We start from the raw sequence: 18,656 nt of genomic DNA, 5'->3' as shown, positions 1-18,656 counted from the left end.
CATTGGCTTTGAAACAACTTTGAAAATGACAAGAAACATTTCATAATCATAGAATCAGCACATTAAACTGATTTAAAGTAGTGCAAACTCATCTTTGTCATTACATTAATTTCAAAGCAATTTGAAACTGTAATAATATTTATGTATATGTAATAATAATGTTTTACAGCATTTTTTATTAAGTAACCGCACCCTTGTCTGAAAAGTACAAGAGACTACTCCCAAAAACTCTTTTGAAAGGAAAACAAACTTGAAAAGCTTGAATAGTAGCATATGACATTAAAGCAAGTAATATGCTGTTTACCGGTTGTTATTGCTGGTCATTTGCTTCATGATCTGGCAGTAGATCTCATCTCGGAGCTCCTCATTTTGTGTAGGTGGGCCAAAGATCTGATCTGTGAGCTCCAGAGGGCTCTGAACCTGTCTGGTGGGATAATCACCCATATACTTCAAAATAGGTGCACGCCAACTTAGTCAAGGAATCCGCACTGTCTGGGGTTGCATCCAATAACCAGTTTCCCTGGCAAGTCTCACTTATAAGTCATTTGGATATGTATCAGTTAAAAATAAGGGATAACCCACTATTATGACAATAAAGGATGATTAAATATATGATAACAATACTTATTAGAAGTCTGTCTGGAATATTCTTATTGGTCAGTTGCAACATTCCACGGTATGTTATTTCCAGATAACAACTGCTGAACAACACAGGATCATCCTGGAACTTCGAATCATCTTAACCATCAGTGAATAGGTCTACGTTCACATCCATATTCTTATATCCACATTCATATGCATCTGCTTGTCTCACACCACTGTTTTAGGCTGTTTGTCACCGTCTTGTGAAGGAACATTGTGTAGGTTGCACTATGCTCAATTCAACTAGCTTTGTTTCTGTCAGATTTATGTTTTTGATCGTTGGGTGCCATCTTGTAACTGAATAATGTGCAGGTTAGTGTATGCTCCATTAGCTATATTCAGCTTTTTTTCATTTCTGTCAGCTTTGCGTTTATTAAAGACATAACTAAATATTAGAGCTCAAAACAATATTTTGTCTAATTTTCATGCTTTGTGGCAATTAGCTGTGTAATAAGTAGGCCCACATGAAATTTGCGCATGCAGAGATTTCCGCAGATTTTTATCCCATCGAGTCCATTTGTATACTTGTGTAAATGTATGTAAATTTATATTTATTCAGTTTTTGAATTCATTACACTAATATTATTATGATATAATAATAGTAATATTAAAATGTTCACATGATTTATTTACAATACAGCTGGTAAAGTAATATTTTCTGTCTTTTATGAGATTTATTATATGAGAAACTTGCTTCATTTACCAAATAAGTGGTTCTAATTGGATTTGCATTGTACACACTAAATAAAAGCTAAAAATTTATTCTTTTTTATTTCACATTTTAGGTTTTAAGTTATAGCACTCCTAAAATCATTCAGCATAGATCCACTTTTTTTTTTTTTTTTTACAAAATTCTCAGCAGAAATAGCAAAAATTATCAGCAGATTCTGTCTAGCCCTAGTAAAAAGCAGGATAACGTATATACAGGATGACTGTGTTTGCAGAATAAAGCCCTTGTACATCAGCTCATAAGCCTGTCAGGCTTTACTCGGCAATAACAGCCTCCTGGATTTACTTTATCCCTAACATAATAGCAACATACTGTAAATGTTATGAGTGGCAAAGGATATCAGTGAAAACCTGGCAGGCTTGCGGGCTTAAATCTGGATTTCCCACCAGTCTCTTGAGCAGAGGTTGTCTGATGGGCTCTCTGGAGTTCGCCCAAAGTCTCTCAGGTGTTGCATTCTTTGATATCACCTGACGGTTCACATCTTTGATGGGCGGCCTGTGACAATAACAAAAACAAGGTCACTAATGTTGTTTATTTTTGAAACACTTGTGGGATGTTGGAAAAGATTAATAAGGTAGTAGCTTCGTTAACTACCTGAAATATTCAACGGAGAACTCTTTTAGAGTTGAAGGAGCCACTCTTTCAGTAAGGGTTCCCTTTGAAGTGTTGTCTATGATGGTCTTTCTCTGATCTGGTGACAAGCTGATGAGGCTCTTAAAACAGAACAAAAATTCATAATGTAGTAAGCTTAAATATTTGTGAAAACCAACGCTTATTCCAATAATCAAACAAATATACAGACATTCACAGATCTAAAAGAATGTCAAAGTCTGTTTAAGCATTCAAGACAAAGAAATCTCAAATCTCAGAGAAATCCTAAAATCTCAAAGGCTGTGTACACATAGCAGATAAATTTAGCTTATAGTTCACCTTTAATACTTAAAGGGATAATTCAATCAAAAACGAAAGTTTACTCACTATTTACTTACCCTCATGTGGGTAAAAACACAAAAGAAGATATTTTGAATAATCCTGGAAACCTGTAACCATTTACTTCCATAATAGGGTATATGTGGAAGTATGCGGAAGGACTTTTAATTTATCTGTAACCTGGGTCAAGCGCTTCCAGTGAACTCCATGTCATTACAAACTTTTTTTGGTCTAGAATCAGCGATCTATGATATAAAGTGGGTCTCAGATTGTACAAGAAGCACTGCATTAACTTACATTTTATGTACATTATATGAACATTTATTTTACCCCAGTATATTCAATGGAGCTTTGGCACTAGCCTGCTAATGATGATGGGCGCGTGTGTGTAATCTCATTTTACGCTTAAGCAACTAAAAGAACACTGAAGTCTATTTAACTGATCATATTTTAATTATATTAAAACATCGATGCTGTAAAAGGAACCGTATAAAATGGAAAAAAGTCGCATTAACTGTTCACCAGAAGTATATCAGCATGGAAAGAAACATTAACTCTACATTAACTCTACCCTGTTGTTAAAAACAGATACTAGGGAGGTCAATGGTTATTGGTTTTCAGCTTTCTTTAAAATATATTTGTGTAACAGAAGAAAGACACTATTAAATGTTTATAACGAGTAAAGAGACAGTAAATTAACATTCATTCTTGTGAGAATTATCCCTTCAAAATAATATTCAATACAAATTACATCAGCAATTTACAGAAGCAGTACAGACCACAATAAAATGTGTCAAGAATTAACGGTTGACTTAACATTATTTGTAGATGTTATAATAAACAAAATACTCTAGTCTCAGATGTCAACAACGTTATGAGTTTGTGCTATTTGCAGCACATTTCTGTATTTCATTTGCTGTGAGAATTTGTGCTTGTGTGTTGTCAAACTAATGAAGATATTTTATCAGTTTGTTAGTGTTTTTCCATTTGCATATTTGAGCTCTCTTGGCAACCATACAATCATAAATAATAGTAGAACACCATCTTTGTATATCTATTACAAAAGAGTAGATATAGCAAAGAAGAAAAAAAAATCTTTACAAAAGAGTAGATATAGCAAAGAAGAAAAAAAATACATTATATTCTCACCAGAACTTCATTGGTCGGTTTCGTAAGAGTTGGAAGAATCAATACAGCATCTGCAGGGATTGCACCGATTTCCCCAGTCCGCTCATTTTTCCCCTTCAACCAGCCACGGGCTGCAGAAAACTCTTCATCCTTGATAAGGTAGATGAGCTCGGCTTTCTTAAAGCTCAGAATTGTTCTATCGTCTAGGGTAAAAATATATATATACATTGAAATTAGACAACAACAAAGTCAAATGATAAATGTTGATAAAAACACAAACATCAATTGCTGAAATGTATATGGCTAGTTTGACTTCTAACCTTGTCTGTTGACCTCCTGTAGGGCCACTGCATATTGTGAACGTTGTATGAGGCCTGCCAGAAACATGGCTACCAGATCAGAGATTTCTACAGCCATGATTGCATTCAGTGTGAAGTCTCCTTTCAGAGTCAGCAAACAAACACACTTCCTTTCTCTGGTGGAATCAAGAGAGGTAGAATTATTTTTTTGGAAGCTAACACTCTTATTTACATTAATTATAAAGGAATAAAGGCCATGAAACATTAAGTGTTGTCCAGCAGACCTGATAGTGTTGACCCCGGTGAGCTCTGGGTAGGACAGAATTAGAAGATTCTTTTCTCGTTCATCAAGGAAAGTTATTCCAGTTGAATTTATGGCAAGGATGAACTTGCTCTTTGGTAGAGGAGGACCTGAGCATTGAAATTACACAAATGTATTGTCATTTATCAAAGTATATAAAAGATTTTGGTTTATATTATTGTGTCTCAGTAGTGGAATTGATCTAATCTGCTATATGCAAAACATTTCATCAACATCTGTGAATATTTGTATTAGTTTTGATGTAAAGAATGCATTATATTATTTTTTATTTATTAATTTCTACATAAAAACAGCACAACAATTATTCCATTTACTCTATAATGTATAGGTTTTTAAATAAATAAATAAATAAATAAATAAATAAATAAATAAAACAATATTGGTCAACTAAAGAAATGTCCTGTATACCGTGGTGTAAAGTAACTAATTACAAACACTCAAATTACTGTAATTGAGTAGTTTTTTTCTCAGTAATTTAATAAGTAGTTTTAAAAAAAAGTGTACTATTACTTTCCCTTGAGTACGTTTTTAGTGCGGGATCGGTACTTTTACTCCACTACTTTCCTTCAACCTGCAGTCACTACTTTATTTTTTCTTGTCTATGTGGATTAGAAGAATCAGTCCTGTGGTTCCTGTCCAATCAAATCGCACATACAGTGAAAAGTAAATCGCATCATAATGAACTCCCTCAAGACATGGGCGATTTATAATTGCAACAAACTGTTTGGAAGCATTAAAAGTGTCCAAGAAGATGTCCAAAATCTTTACACGCATTGACCCAGAGACTGTTTAGACGTATGTCACTGATTTTGGTTGCCATGCCTGATGAATAAATGTTACTATTTGACGTCAATATGATGTTGGTTTAAGATGTTGGCTCGACGTTGGATTTTGGTCACTTTTTAATAACATAAAATCGACCAAATATCAACATCATTTTACATCATTATTGGCCATCAAAATAACCATGTCCTTAGATGCTGGCTAGACGTTGAATTTTGGTCACCTGACATCACAATCTAAATCTAACATAATATTAACATCTCATGATGTTGTGTGCCTGCTGGACAACAACCAGATGCATTTCAGAATGTTACGTTTACACACACATGTAAAAATTAACAACAAGCTTTTTACAGCGTAATACTAACTACCCACAACTCGAGTAATTTTGAAAGGTCTACATTTAACTCATACTTTGAGTAATATTTACAACAGATACTTTTATTCTACTTGCACTACATTTTTTAGGCAAGTAATGCTACTTTTAATTGAGTACGATTTTTCATTACTCTGTCCACCACTGCCTGTATATTATTTCTAATGTGATATCTTTTTTAGAAAAAACTAAATGATGCAACGCTAGATTTTATCCATAACATGAAGCCCTATTCAAAATAATCGATTTTACAGACCCCAAATCTTTGAAAACTAGTGTATGTGGTCACATCTTAATATGCAGTGCTTACCAGATAACTTGGCAACCTCAAAAAACTTGGAAAAGAACATAGGCCACTTCTGACGAGCAAAGTCAACCACTTCAGCTTTTACTTTATCAGACTTGGTTCTAGAGGTTATGAAGGGGCCCTGAATAAGCAGACAGTGACAAAAGCTTGTGACAAATTGTGACATAGAATACTATTTATTTGTTTTGACATAATATGCAAAAGAATCATCTCTACCTGTGCGTGTGCTGTGTTGACCATCTGGGCCCACTTGTCTTCTGACTTGGCCTCTAGTAGTTTGGAGTTAATGCATTCCCTAACTACAGTCTTAGTGTTCTCCATACTGATGTCTGATCCATGCTGGACATAGAAGTGCTTTGCTGCAAGCCCAACATAGTCTTCTTCCTGAAACGCATGCAAAACGCCATAGAATGAATGACAGTCAACATCGAGATTCACATAACAATCAGCAAAAACTGTACCCCAATATCCCATTTTAATCAGACACTATTAGTCAAAAAGCTTAAAAGATACTTTATATTCTGTGATATAATTAAAAAAAAATGAACACACTGAAATTTTATACAAAAAATAAAAAAAATAAAAAAATAAATCAAAGTCATTGGTAAAGTTTTCATCACCAATACCTTTGAACTTACTTATCTAACTTGCTAATAGGCATTGTGACGATAACCGATTTCAAAGTTTACAGCAGTTAGGAAAAGTCAAGGTTTTAAAACTGCTAAAATCTTCTGTTATACTGTTCCTGCGGTATATGAACTTTTTAGGGCAACATTATATTAAAAGGAACAACAAGATAATTCTTCTCATGATGCTTTGCCAGAGAAGATATCAGGTGTGATATGGATGAGAACATGTGGCCAAATGCAGAAGATTGATTATTATTATTTTTTAATAATTGTAGTGCTTTTTCTGTTTGTATATCTAGCAGCCATTGTCCTTTTGCAAATAAAGCCTGTACTGCAGCAATTCTGTGTCTGTATTTTTTTTTACATAAACTGAAAATTTTATAAAGCTACTCTGAGATGGTAATTTATTTTTGTATTGAATTTCTGCAGCAAAAGAAACAAAATGCATGCATTTACTAAACCTAACAAAACAAAAATGTAGAGAGGCTTCAAATATAAGGGCAGACCTGACATAAAATAATGCAGCTTCTGTAATTTTAGCTGATGATAGTGTTTTTATTGCCAAAGTGTTACGACTGACTAAATGTTCCTGTTGGAAGAGAACATGTGTTAGTGTTTTGAATAATTATTTGATTTTGAAACATGTTTGCAGTGTTTTGTTAGACATTGTGTATTGTGTTAGTTTATTACTGTATTTTGAAAAGTAGTTTTGGGGTTTAGTTTACAATGTGTGATTTTGAGCATGAAGTTAACCGTTTTGCCAATTGTGCATTTTTGGTGAGTTGGTGCATTAAGAGTTTAATAAACTTGTCAAATGCATTGGAAAAAAAACTTTCATAGCCATTTAAAAACAAACTGTAATAAGGGTTAATCCTAGTCTGTGCAGAGCTGCAGCTCTCCAGGAACTGAGTTTGACACCCCTCATTTATATAGTGTTGCATAGTGTGAAATACCTCTGACAGAAAAATCAAGAAGTGGTCTGAACGGCACATCAATATCTCAATGTTTAAAGTCATGTAACGTGAACTAGACCAGGGTTCCTGCAGGTTTTACCAAGTTATATTTCAGACTCTTATAATGAAGACTTTTTTTCTTTTTTTAGAAAAGATTTTTACTCACCCTATCTTATATGATTAAAATATAATAAATTTAATAATACAATAATAATAATTATTATTAATTACTTTGAATGTTTTTTTTTTATTAATTTTCAAATATATCCATTCACAAACCCTATAACCCTTATAATAAATAGAACAAAACATAGCTATCAATTACTTCAGTCAACAATAATAATAATAATTATTATTTATAAATTTAAATAAAATAATAAAAATTTAAAATATAGGTCAGTGTTCTTGACAGTTAATAAATGGAGAACTTTCAAGCAAATGTTACTATAAGGAAAGCAATTAAATGCTATTTTTAAATAAAACGTACAAGTTTTATTGAGATGGATTGTATGGGTGTTAATGACCATAAACAAAGGAAAATTACGACCTGTTAAAAAAAGATTTAAGACCTACAACACAACATTTCAGTAGATTTAAGACTTTTTAAGACCGTGCGGATACCCTGTAGACTTAACATGACATTACAGTAAAAGCAAATGATAGCAATAAAATAAATATCCAGTGAACAACATCAAGTCCCATCATGCTGTTTTTTTCTCTCATTTTATAAGCCAAATCACTAAGCTATGCATCAGTTAAGGAAAAAAAAAACTTCCATTTGAACTCACCTTCTCACACTGGTACTCTCCATATTTCAGTCCTCTGATAACCTGTCTGTAGATCAGGTCTGTGCTCACGTTGTCTTGGGCACAGTCATGCCAAGGCGCAAAGACCTCTTTACGGAAGTAGAGACGCCAGGGGGCATGCTGCTCCTGCCCCCCCTTCCTCTTCACTTCCTGCTCACACTGAGAGATGGCATCCATCACATGCTCACGGCCACTACCAAGAGACCAAACCTAAAGACAGACAGAGAGACACAATAGCACATCTCAAATCATAACACAGAACAAAATCCAACTTGATTGCTTAATTCAGTCCGACCTCATACCTTGTCATATAAAGCGACGTAAATTGAGAAGCCAAACGTGTCCTGAAGTTTGACCTTCTGTGAGAGCATCTGGCAGACCTCTTTAGATGTGGATGCGGAATCTACAGGCATGCTGATCGTTCTGCCGTCCATCAAAGTCACTGAGATGGCTATGGGTTTCTTGGACTTTGTGGCCTGCAAGAAAATGAGAATTTGAGTAACAAATCTATGGTAGACTTCTGTTACACTTGTATGTATGTACCAGATCATAAAAGTATAAAGATTTAAGAGATTTTCACACATAATGCATTGGCAACAATGTGACCACTAGTCATAAATTTCAATCACGTTCCTCTAATTATGATTTTCTTAGGTAAAATATTAAATTATGCAGTGACTATAGAGAAATAATAAAGACATTGGAGCTTGCATGGTACATCTATTGTGATACACTAGTCTATGGCCCTGTTCACACCTGGTATTGCATTTTCTTTGATCTGATCACAGACAACACGCTAGTACAGGTGTGAAAGGGTGATGAAAGGTCCACTTTCGACCACTTCCATGTGTGGTTGAATGCCATAAACCTTCTTTTGTTTTTCAAAACAACATTCAGGGACGTTTTGGGTGATGTTGCATGTGTTGGATGATCCTCTCTCGCAATCATTTCCTAATAGTCTGCATAAAGATTTTATCAGTGTTGCCAACTATTTTTACTGAAAAGGTGCTAAGCTTTGCCCGTAAAGTTGTTAGATGTCGCCAAATGACATCATACATCAATTTGCATATTACTGACATCTTCACGCTCAACTGTTTCTGTTTGTTTAACAGTCTATGGTTAATAAAGGGGTATTTATATTTGCACTATGCTTGCTGTAGGCTTTAACAGCCTATGGTTAAAACTGGGGTATTTATATTTGCACTCCACTTTATGTACACATGTCAATTGAACTAAATTTATTGCTGTTTGAATACAGTATATCAGTGTAGATGTTTAGTGAATTTGGAGTAACCTCTTAGAGGTAATAAACTCAGACAAGTTCAGAAACTTTCACTAAAATATCTGTGATTGTAAACAAGAAAAGAATAAACGGTCAAATTAAATAGTTCAATTTAAAACAAATAAGTAGCAGATCGGTTTCACTGTATGATGGAAAAACTTAATTCACACTGATTGGTGCTAAATCACTTGCTGTTGTTAAGCAAAGGGGTGATCTGCTGATGAGACTGCCTACAGAGAGGATATACAGCATCTGGCCACTTGGTGCACCAACAATAATCTGCTCCTTAACACCAACAAGACCAAGGAGCTCATTGTAGACTTCAGGAAGGGACCAACAGGCTTACATGAACCCATCCACATCAATGGGATGGTTGTTGAGCCTGTCCCAAGTTCCTGGGGACCAACAACTCAAAGGACATTTCCTGGACCACCAACACCTCCAGCCTGATCAAGAAGGCTCACCAGCGCCTATTTTACTTAAGGCAGCTTAAGAAGAACCAGGTTTCATCAGCTGTCTTGGTGACCTTCTACCGCTGCACAATAGAAAGCATCCCGACCAACTGCGTCACAGTCTAGTATGGAAGCTGCTCCAGCGTAAGGCACTGCAGCAGGTGATGAAAACTGCCCAAAACATCACAGGGCCACACTGAAAGCTGTAGAGGACATCCAGAAGAAACACTGTCTGTGCCGAGCATGCAGTATTCTTAAGGATTCCTCTCACCCTGCTCACAGACTGTTTTCTCTCCTGCCTTCCAGTCGGCGCTTCAGGCTCCCCGGACAAAAAAAGCAGACTAAGGAACAGCTTTTCCCCCCAGAGCTATCTCCCTTTTGAACTCTGCCCCTCTCTGATTCTTTTGACCCCCTACTACACCCCCACTCTCCTCTAACTTATACTCCTCACTATCACAGCACTATTTAACATTTGCACATTTAAAATTTGCACATATTCATTGCACTGATTCACTTATTTGAACTGTACACAGGGTCGGCACGTCCATAGAGGCAACCTAGGCGGCCGCGAGAGGGCAGCATCCGCGACACCTCCCTTACCACCCAGGTTCTCAGTTATGTCCGCGACACCTCCCTCACCACCCGCGTCAGAATTGAGGTCCGCGACACCCGCGCGTCCTCAGTTATATCCTCGCATAGGGCGGCAGAATAGAGAGCGCAGAGTCCGCGAAACCTCCCTCCCTCCCTCAGCACCCGCGCGTCCTCAGTTATATCCACACATAGTGCGCTGGAAAAGAGGTCCGCGACACCTCACTTCCTTTTCATTACCGGTCACTTTCGTTTTCACATTGGGGTTGAGGGCGGCATGATCGTCCTCTGCCTAGAGCAGCAGTTCAGCTTGCTCCGGCCCTGACTGTACATACCCACTGCACATGGACATTTGCAATTATGTACACACCCACTGTACATATACTGTACATTTGTAATCATATGTATCTATCTGCACACTTCTGATTATTAATAGCAACCTGTATATTGTAGCGAGTCTGCTGATACCACGTCGCCCTGGTCACAAATTCACCCCAGCTGGAAACTCATCAGCACCGGATCGCTCACAGCTGGACCTCATCAGCCAGGGAGAGATAAAAGCCAGCCCCACACAGGAGGAAACTGAGCTTCATTTCCACATGACTCCCTGCGCTAACGCTTGTCTCTCTCTGTCTCTCCCACAGCCGAATCCAGCTCGTGACCGATCCAACACCAGAACTCTCACCAGTCTTCACCATCTCCCCGGAGCACTTGAGCACGCACCCTTAAGAAGAGCACTCATTCACCCCTTTATCACTTGTAAATAAAGCACCCTCCGGGTGCTTGTAACATTGTTTGTAACATTATCCAACTGAGTTTGTGTTTTCCCTCTGCCTCGCTACAACTGGTGGAGAATGCGGGCATTGCAGAGGGAAAAATTCAGAAGAAACACTTACCAGCAAGAAGAAATAACCGCTGAATTTTTCTTTGTGTTTGTTACAGACAGGCATCCGCTCTCTCTCTCTCCCACGCTTCCTCTTACTCGGCTGTCAACATCCCGTCGCCATGTCTTTGGAAGAGGTACTGCTCCACCTAGCGGAGATCTCCAGTAAACAAAATTCCATCTCTGAGCAACTTACAGCCAGACAGGATCGACTGGAACAACAGCTCCGCCAGGCGGCCAGACACCATTCGACTCCCGAAGTGAGTGCGCATCATCATCTCACTAAACTCAGCGACCTGGATGATATTGACGCATACTTACATACTTTTGAAGTCATTGCCGAGAGAGAAGGCTGGCCGAAAGAAAACTGGGCAAGAATGTTGGCTCCGTTTCTCACAGGAGAAGCACAACGGGCATATTTTTCACTAGAGACACCCAAAAATGAAGATTACAAAACGTTAAAAAAGGAGATATTAACCAGAATGGGGCTTTCCACAATCAGCGCAGCACAACAGTTTTCCCAGTGGTCTTATGACGAGAAACAGCCAGTGCGGACTCAAGCAGCTCAACTTTCTCGCCTAGGAAGACTATGGTTATTAGGAGGAGATCCTTCGGTGGTCCAGGTCACTGAGAAGGTGATTATTGAGAAGATGATGCGAGCGTTACCCCGACGTTTGCGAACACTCACCAGCATGCGAAATCCTGAGTCACTGGCCACCCTGGTGGAGGCGATCGAACTGGCTGAAGCTCACATCGCCAGAGACAATAGGGAGAGAGCGGCTCTGCCACCCCGGAGGGTAAGTGCACCATGGCGACCGGTGGAGGGTACAGCACGACCAGGCGGCAGACCAGCGGTCCCCAGCCCGTTGGACGAGCCGATGCCCACCGAGCCGACGACACACTCGACCCCGGCCTGGACAGCAGGGTACGCGGTACACTGCAACATCCCTCCCGAAGCTCCCACCCATAAAGTCCTGTTAGAGGGAAAAACACAAACGGCCACGTTAGACACAGGAAGCGCCATCACTCTGGTCCACCCGAAGACTTTAAAATACCACCATGAAAGCAAAGGGCGAATTCCAATCACGTGTGTGCACGGTGATACCCGCCACGTACCCGCCCGAAGAGTGACCATCGCGGCGAAACCAGGCAGCTGGCGCATCGAAGTCGGGGTTGTTCCGGATCTTCCTGTGCCCCTCATACTGGGCAGAGACTGGCCGGAGTTTGACGAACTCCTGACTCACCACCACGCTCCATCGGCTCGTTCAAAGAAGAAGAACAAGTCACGGGCTCATCGGGACCGCAAACCAGCGCTGATGACCACCGAGAGCGACAGAGGGGGTGAGTCATCCATATCCGCTAATTTGTACTTTGATCTGTTTCAACAGATAACCGCAGGAGGCGATTTTGGCAGAGCACAAAGGGATGATGAGACGCTCAAACACTGCTGGCCACAAGTAAGGGTCATTGACGGTAATGAGCGACTTCCCAGCCCTTACCCCCTCCCACATTTTATTGTGGAAAATGGTCTGCTGTACTGTGTCGCAGAGAGGCGGGGGGAAAAGAAGACACTACTGGTCGTTCCGAGGACCAAGAGGGAGACGGTCTTAGAATTGGCACATACCCACCCGATGGCTGGACATCTGGGAGCGGCCAACACGGTGAAAAGGATCCGCGATTGTTTCCATTGGCCGGGGCTAGACGGGGAAGTAAAAAGGTATTGCCAGGCATGTGACATCTGCCAGAGAACGTCTCCCCAACGACCACCCCCCAGCCCTCTAATACCACTACCCATCATTGATGTGCCCTTCACCCGCATTGGTATGGACTTGGTAGGGCCTTTGCCGAAGTCGGCCCGGGGACATGAACACATCCTTGTCATCCTCGATTATGCCACCAGGTACCCTGAAGCGATTCCCCTGAGGAAAGCCACGTCATCGGCCATCGCGAAGGAGCTGTTTCTTCTATGCAGTCGAGTGGGAATTCCAACAGAGATACTGAGCGACCAGGGCACCCCCTTCATGTCCCGGTTGATGGCAGACCTCTGTCACCTCCTCAAGGTAAAACAAATAAAAACCTCAGTATACCATCCACTGACTGACGGCCTTGTTGAGAGGTTTAACAAGACTCTGAAACAGATGCTCCGACGAGTGTTGGCAGAGGACAGGCGTGACTGGGACCTCATGATCCCGTACGTGTTGTTTGGAATCAGGGAAGTTCCTCAGGCCTCCACAGGTTTTACCCCCTTCGAACTGCTGTTTGGCCGCCAACCCCGAGGGCTATTGGATGTGGCTCGTCAAGCCTGGGAACAGGAGCCAGCACCCCAGCGGTCGGTGATTGAACACGTACGGGACATGAGAGAACGCATTGAGAAAGTCATGCCCATCGTCAAACAACACCTGACCGAAGCCCAGCGCGCCCAGCAGAGATTGTATAACCGGCCCGCCCAACCCAGAGAGTTCCACCCAGGGGATAAGGTGATGATCCTCATACCCACCACAACTTCGAAGTTCCTCGCGTCCTGGAAAGGACCATACACGGTGGTGGAAAGGGTAGGGCCGGTAAATTATCGAGTCCGTCAGCCGGGACGAAGACGGGAAGAACAGCTATACCACATCAATCTTATGAAGAAGTGGGTTGCAGCTCCAGGTCATCTCGTTGCCTTCACTGAAGAAACTCTTCCCGTTGTCCACATAGGTGAGCAACTCTCACCAAACCAGAAGGCGGAGCTGCAAGCCTTGGTTGGTCAGTTCAAGGATGTGTTCTCGGAGAAACCGGGCCGAACCACCATCATCCAGCACAACATCATCACTCCACCTGGCACCATCGTCCGGCAAAGGCCTTATCGAGTTCCAGAGGCTCGCCGGCTGGCTATCGACGAGGAGATCCAGAAGATGAGGAGGTTAGGCATCATCGAACCATCCCGTAGCCCGTGGTCCAGCCCAATAGTGATGGTCCCCAAACCCGATGGCACCCTCCGTTTCTGCAACGACTTCAGGAAACTCAACGAGATCTCCAAGTTCGACAGATACCCCATGCCTCGGGTGGACGAGCTGCTGGATAGGCTGGGTGGAGCCCGATTTATCTCTACCATCGACCTCACCAAAGGCTACTGGCAGTTACCACTAAGTGAAAACGCCAAGGAGAAAACCGCCTTCTCCACACCCGGTGGGCACTGGCAATACCGGGTTCTTCCCTTCGGGCTCCACGGGGCCCCAGCCACATTCCAAAGAATGATGGACATCCTGCTGAGGCCCCACCAGCCATATGCAGCAGCATACCTGGACGACCTCATCGTCCACTCAGAGTCATGGGAGGAACACCTATCCCGGTTACGGAGGGTGCTCTTAGATCTTCGACGGGCTGGGCTCACAGCTAATCCCAAGAAATGCCACCTGGGGCTAGCCGAAGCCAGATACCTCGGATTCCACATTGGAAGAGGTCTCATACAGCCACAACAAAACAAGGTCAAAGCACTACAAGAAACTCCACAACCCACCACAAAGACCCAGGTACGTGCATTTCTGGGGTTAGCGGGCTACTATAGATGTTTCATACCTAACTTCTCATCCATAGCCAGCCCTCTGACAGACCTGACCAGAAAGGGGCAGCCGGAGAGGATAAGATGGACCAAGGAAGCAGACGACGCGTTCCGAGCCCTGAAGACGGCCCTCACATCCTCACCGGTACTGCACGCACCTGACTTCGGCTGCCCCTTCATTCTTCAGACGGATGCTTCCGACTCGGGCCTGGGCGCGGTCCTCTCCCAGGTCCACGGCGATGAAGAACATCCCATCATGTACGTGAATCGGAAGCTTACCCCCGCAGAGACCCGCTACGCAACGGTGGAAAAGGAGGCCCTGGCGATCAAGTGGGCAATCCTGGAGCTAAGGTACTATCTCCTTGGCAGGAAATTCACTCTGGTGACCGACCACGCCCCGCTACAATGGATGGCTACAGCGAAGAACAACAACGCTCGGGTCACCAGATGGTTCCTGTCGCTCCAGGAGATCAACTTTGACGTCCAACATCGAGCCGGGGCCTCCCACGGAAACGCAGACGGACTCTCACGGCTCTGTTCAGGATGGGCAGGTCTGTCAAAACATTCTACCCCCCCTCTCAACACACTGCTCTTTCTTCGCAGAATACCCAGGACCAGGACGACGCTAAGGGGAGGGGGGGGTGGGGGGGGGGGTGAATGTAGCGAGTCTGCTGATACCACGTCGCCCTGGTCACAAATTTACCCCAGCTGGAAACTCATCAGCACCGGATCGCTCGCAGCTGGACCTCATCAGCCAGGGAGAGATAAAAGCCAGCCCCACACAGGAGGAAACTGAGCTCCATCTCCACATGACTCCCTGCGCTAACGCTTGTCTCTCTCTGTCTCTCCCACAGCCGAATCCAGCTCGTGACCGATCCAACACCAGAACTCTCACCAGTCTTCACCATCTCCCCGGAGCACTTGAGCACGCACCCTTAAGAAGAGCACTCATTTACCCCTTTATCACTTGTAAATAAAGCACCCTCCGGGGCATTGTTTGTAACATTATCCAACTAAGTTTGTGTTTTCCCTCTGCCTCGCTACAATATATATATTAATTTATTGTAAATCTCTGTTCATAGCTAATAAAACCTGTATATAATGTTCATAATACATCCATCTGTAAATATCACAATAGTTTTTCTATAACTGCACTTTATAACATATACCTGTATCCTGCACTTGCTGCTATTGCACTGCAGGTTAGACCTAAACTGCATTTCATGGCCTTGTACTTGTACATGTGTAATGACAATAAAGCTGAATGTAATCTAATCTGTTTTCAGGCTGCAGGTGGAAGAGACTGCTGTATCTGCTGGAAGACAGGCCAACAACACCCCCCGCAACTTGTTGAGAAGAGTAGGAATGGTGCAGTATGGACACAAGACAGTCTATAAAAATCTGCAGTAACACCAAAAAACGTCGCTAGATACTTTATGTCGCTAGTCGCTTTTTAAAAATCTGCCGCTAGGGGGCTCTGAAAAGTCACTAAATATATTGACAAAGTTGCTGAGTTGGCAACAACGGATTTTATTCAAACAATTTTATTATAATAACTTCCAAAGTTTTAAAATGTTTGTAAAAGGAAGTTAATATGATCAGATTGATGAGCATGCATCTCAATATCAGGTGTAAACAGGGCCTAGTTTTTTAGTCCATTTTTAGTACAAAAAAAACTTTAAATAGAAACTGATTTTTACCAGCAATTCATCTCACGTTTGTTATTTCTGTCTTATATTTGTCATAATTTAATAAGACTGATATACTGTACTATAAATGTAGATAATAGAATAACTGATATTTATGTAATTTTAGTTTTTCAAAAGTACTTTTTCTTTAAAGACGATGTAATTTACAAATTATTCAATTATTTTATTATAAAATATTAGGAAATATTATACTATAATTACATATAATTCTAGTATAATAGGGGAGAGCATTTTCATAAAAACCTCAATTTAAAAGATAAATTAGTTAGCAGAAATATATTGTTGATGTGGTTACTAAATCATAAGTGTGGACTATCAAAATCAGGTGTTATTTTGCATTATGTAGAACAATTCCAATATAACTTCATTTTAAACAAAACTTGCATATTAGGCAGGGACAAAAGTAACACACGGATGGGCCAAAAGTAACACTAAATTATAAGCTAAATTTATTGATTTAATCTTGTTTATTTTACATGTTTTTGACTATGACCTTGTTAATGTTAACTGCAAACATATATTGTTCTTTAATTTTGCAAAAAAAAAAAAATTAAAAATTAAACTGCCTTTTCATTTTAAATTTCACTTCTATCAAATGTTTCAAAAGGATTGCACCAATGTAAAATGTTAAAATTTTCTAAAAATCTGAATCAAAACACTGCAAACTGTAATGTGAAAGCAAAAAATAATAGAGGTGTGAACCTATACTGGTCTCACGGTTCGGTTCAGTTACGATTATTATGCCATTGATTCGGTTCAATTTGATTTCTTGGTGCATCACGGTGCATTGACGATGCTTTCTATACAAAGTGTTATATTTATACACACACACACTTAAGCCCTCGCAATATGCGTTTAGCCGGGAAAGCTTGCGCTGAGCAGAGCAAAAAAAAAATTTCAGTTTTCCGACGGTCCCTTAATGAGAGCTCCGCTCCACGCGAGCTCTCCCGGCTAAACGCATATTGCGAGGGCTTAAAAGGGGCAGTGGTCATAATGTCGAGTGAAAAAAAGAAAATGACAGCTGTGAAACATAACCAGCTTTGTCTTTTTGTGGGAAACACACTTTAGATTTTTTTAGGGTAAGAGGTTTTTGAGTTATTGCCGTCTATAACCAACTTAACCGCGCTCATTTCTGGCGCCCTCCTGGATGTACAGCGCCCTTAGCATTTGCCTATACTGCCTGTGCCACGGGCAGGTGTTATACCATATTCTGTGACTATCGAAATCTGTGACAACCGATTTGTTGGTCACAGAATATTGTGTAACACCGGCGCTCACCTCCCTTGTGACAGAGCGCATAGGAGATAAATGACGTCAGTACATAATAACCAGTTATGATTATTACTGAACCGATACCGAATTGTCCGCGTCTGCATCGCGGTGTACTGAAAAAACAATGAATTTTGACACCCCTAAAAAATAAGGTATGTTTATTAGCAGTGGGACATAAATAACAGTGTTCTTTTGTCCCCACAGGAACTCTTGCCATTCAACACAATTTACTTTTAAATTGAAAAACTCAGAGGTTGCAAACTTAAGAATGTGTTATTGCACTAAATAACCTGTAGATTAATCATTAGTTTGACACATGAAAAAAGAAATAAAACATGTAATAGGGAAAAGGAACCGCTATAATAATTAACTTTTAACCAGGGATTATATTTTTAATCCCTGTCATTTTGTTACGTTTTGGTTAAACCTATTTTTGATTAAGGAATTTTAATATATAATAATTATATATATATATATATATATATATATACATACAGTTGAAGTGACAAAGTGTCATAAAGTGACATTTAAAGGGTAAATTAGGTTAACTAGGCAGTATTTGTTCAAACTGATAAGCTCACTGACTGTAGCTACTATTATAGTACGTTGTAGCATTCATAATCCAATTGTAAATACTAAAATATATACAGTACAATACTATAATTCAATTATTCATTTTCTTTTCGGCTTAATCCCTTTATTAATCTGGGGTCAAGGAGCTGAGTTTGACACCTGTGCTCTATACCTATATTGAAATGTGAACATATTTTCAAAATCTATGACAATGGATATAGTCTGAAAATGAATCTGTGAATAGTCTAAATCTGTGTATTTATGAACAGTGTAACATAAGTGTTTTCACCTGGAGCTCAAGCCAGCTGGGCGGCTCTCCACGCACTCCATTGGCAACAGTGCGCCTAAGACGCTCAGCACAGTAAGGTGCGTATCCCACAGGACCAAAACGAAGAAAACTCTGCAGATACTACAAGAAGAAGAGACAATAAGACGACAACAAATTAAGAAT

General features: G+C 40.5%; 2 protein-coding genes across 3 annotated transcripts in view; one reads left to right on the top strand and one right to left on the bottom strand.

Moving 5' to 3' along the window:
- myo7ba (myosin VIIBa) overlaps positions 1-18,656 on the bottom strand; it is a 63,234-nt gene that overhangs the window by 13,036 nt on the left and 31,542 nt on the right. For both annotated transcript variants that reach the window (XM_087257292.1, XM_087257293.1), the window contains exons 28-38: positions 18,495-18,614; positions 8,208-8,381; positions 7,888-8,115; positions 5,734-5,901; positions 5,521-5,638; positions 4,014-4,140; positions 3,751-3,905; positions 3,452-3,633; positions 1,967-2,085; positions 1,713-1,867; positions 305-458 (exon numbers count right to left, since the gene is read on the bottom strand). In XM_087257292.1, the coding sequence (XP_087113418.1) occupies positions 305-458; positions 1,713-1,867; positions 1,967-2,085; positions 3,452-3,633; positions 3,751-3,905; positions 4,014-4,140; positions 5,521-5,638; positions 5,734-5,901; positions 7,888-8,115; positions 8,208-8,381; positions 18,495-18,614 (1,700 nt within the window). The remainder of the gene's footprint in view (positions 1-304; positions 459-1,712; positions 1,868-1,966; positions 2,086-3,451; positions 3,634-3,750; positions 3,906-4,013; positions 4,141-5,520; positions 5,639-5,733; positions 5,902-7,887; positions 8,116-8,207; positions 8,382-18,494; positions 18,615-18,656) is intronic.
- LOC147843534 (uncharacterized) lies at positions 10,682-15,696 on the top strand. Its single transcript, XM_087256248.1, has 2 exons — positions 10,682-15,002; positions 15,319-15,696. Exons 1-2 carry the CDS (start codon positions 11,233-11,235, stop codon positions 15,626-15,628), a joined length of 4,080 nt encoding a protein of 1,359 aa, XP_087112374.1. The 5' UTR covers positions 10,682-11,232; the 3' UTR covers positions 15,629-15,696.

The sequence above is a fragment of the Danio rerio genome, chromosome 6 (assembly GCF_052040795.2).
Source record: "Danio rerio strain M-AB ecotype USA chromosome 6, GRCz13ab, whole genome shotgun sequence".
NCBI classification, from domain to species: Eukaryota; Metazoa; Chordata; class Actinopteri; order Cypriniformes; family Danionidae; genus Danio; species Danio rerio.
Note: the sequence above shows the minus strand (reverse complement) of the source record. Positions and strands in the feature narration are given on the sequence as shown.

Bases quoted from the DNA above. Each gene is read 5' to 3' on its own strand.
- LOC147843534 (XM_087256248.1), top strand. From the start codon at position 11,233: ATGTCTTTGGAAGAGGTACTGCTCCACCTAGCGGAGATCTCCAGTAAA. The intron at 15,003-15,318 runs GTACTATCTCCT...GAATGTAGCGAG, and splicing joins TGGGCAATCCTGGAGCTAAG to TCTGCTGATACCACGTCGCC.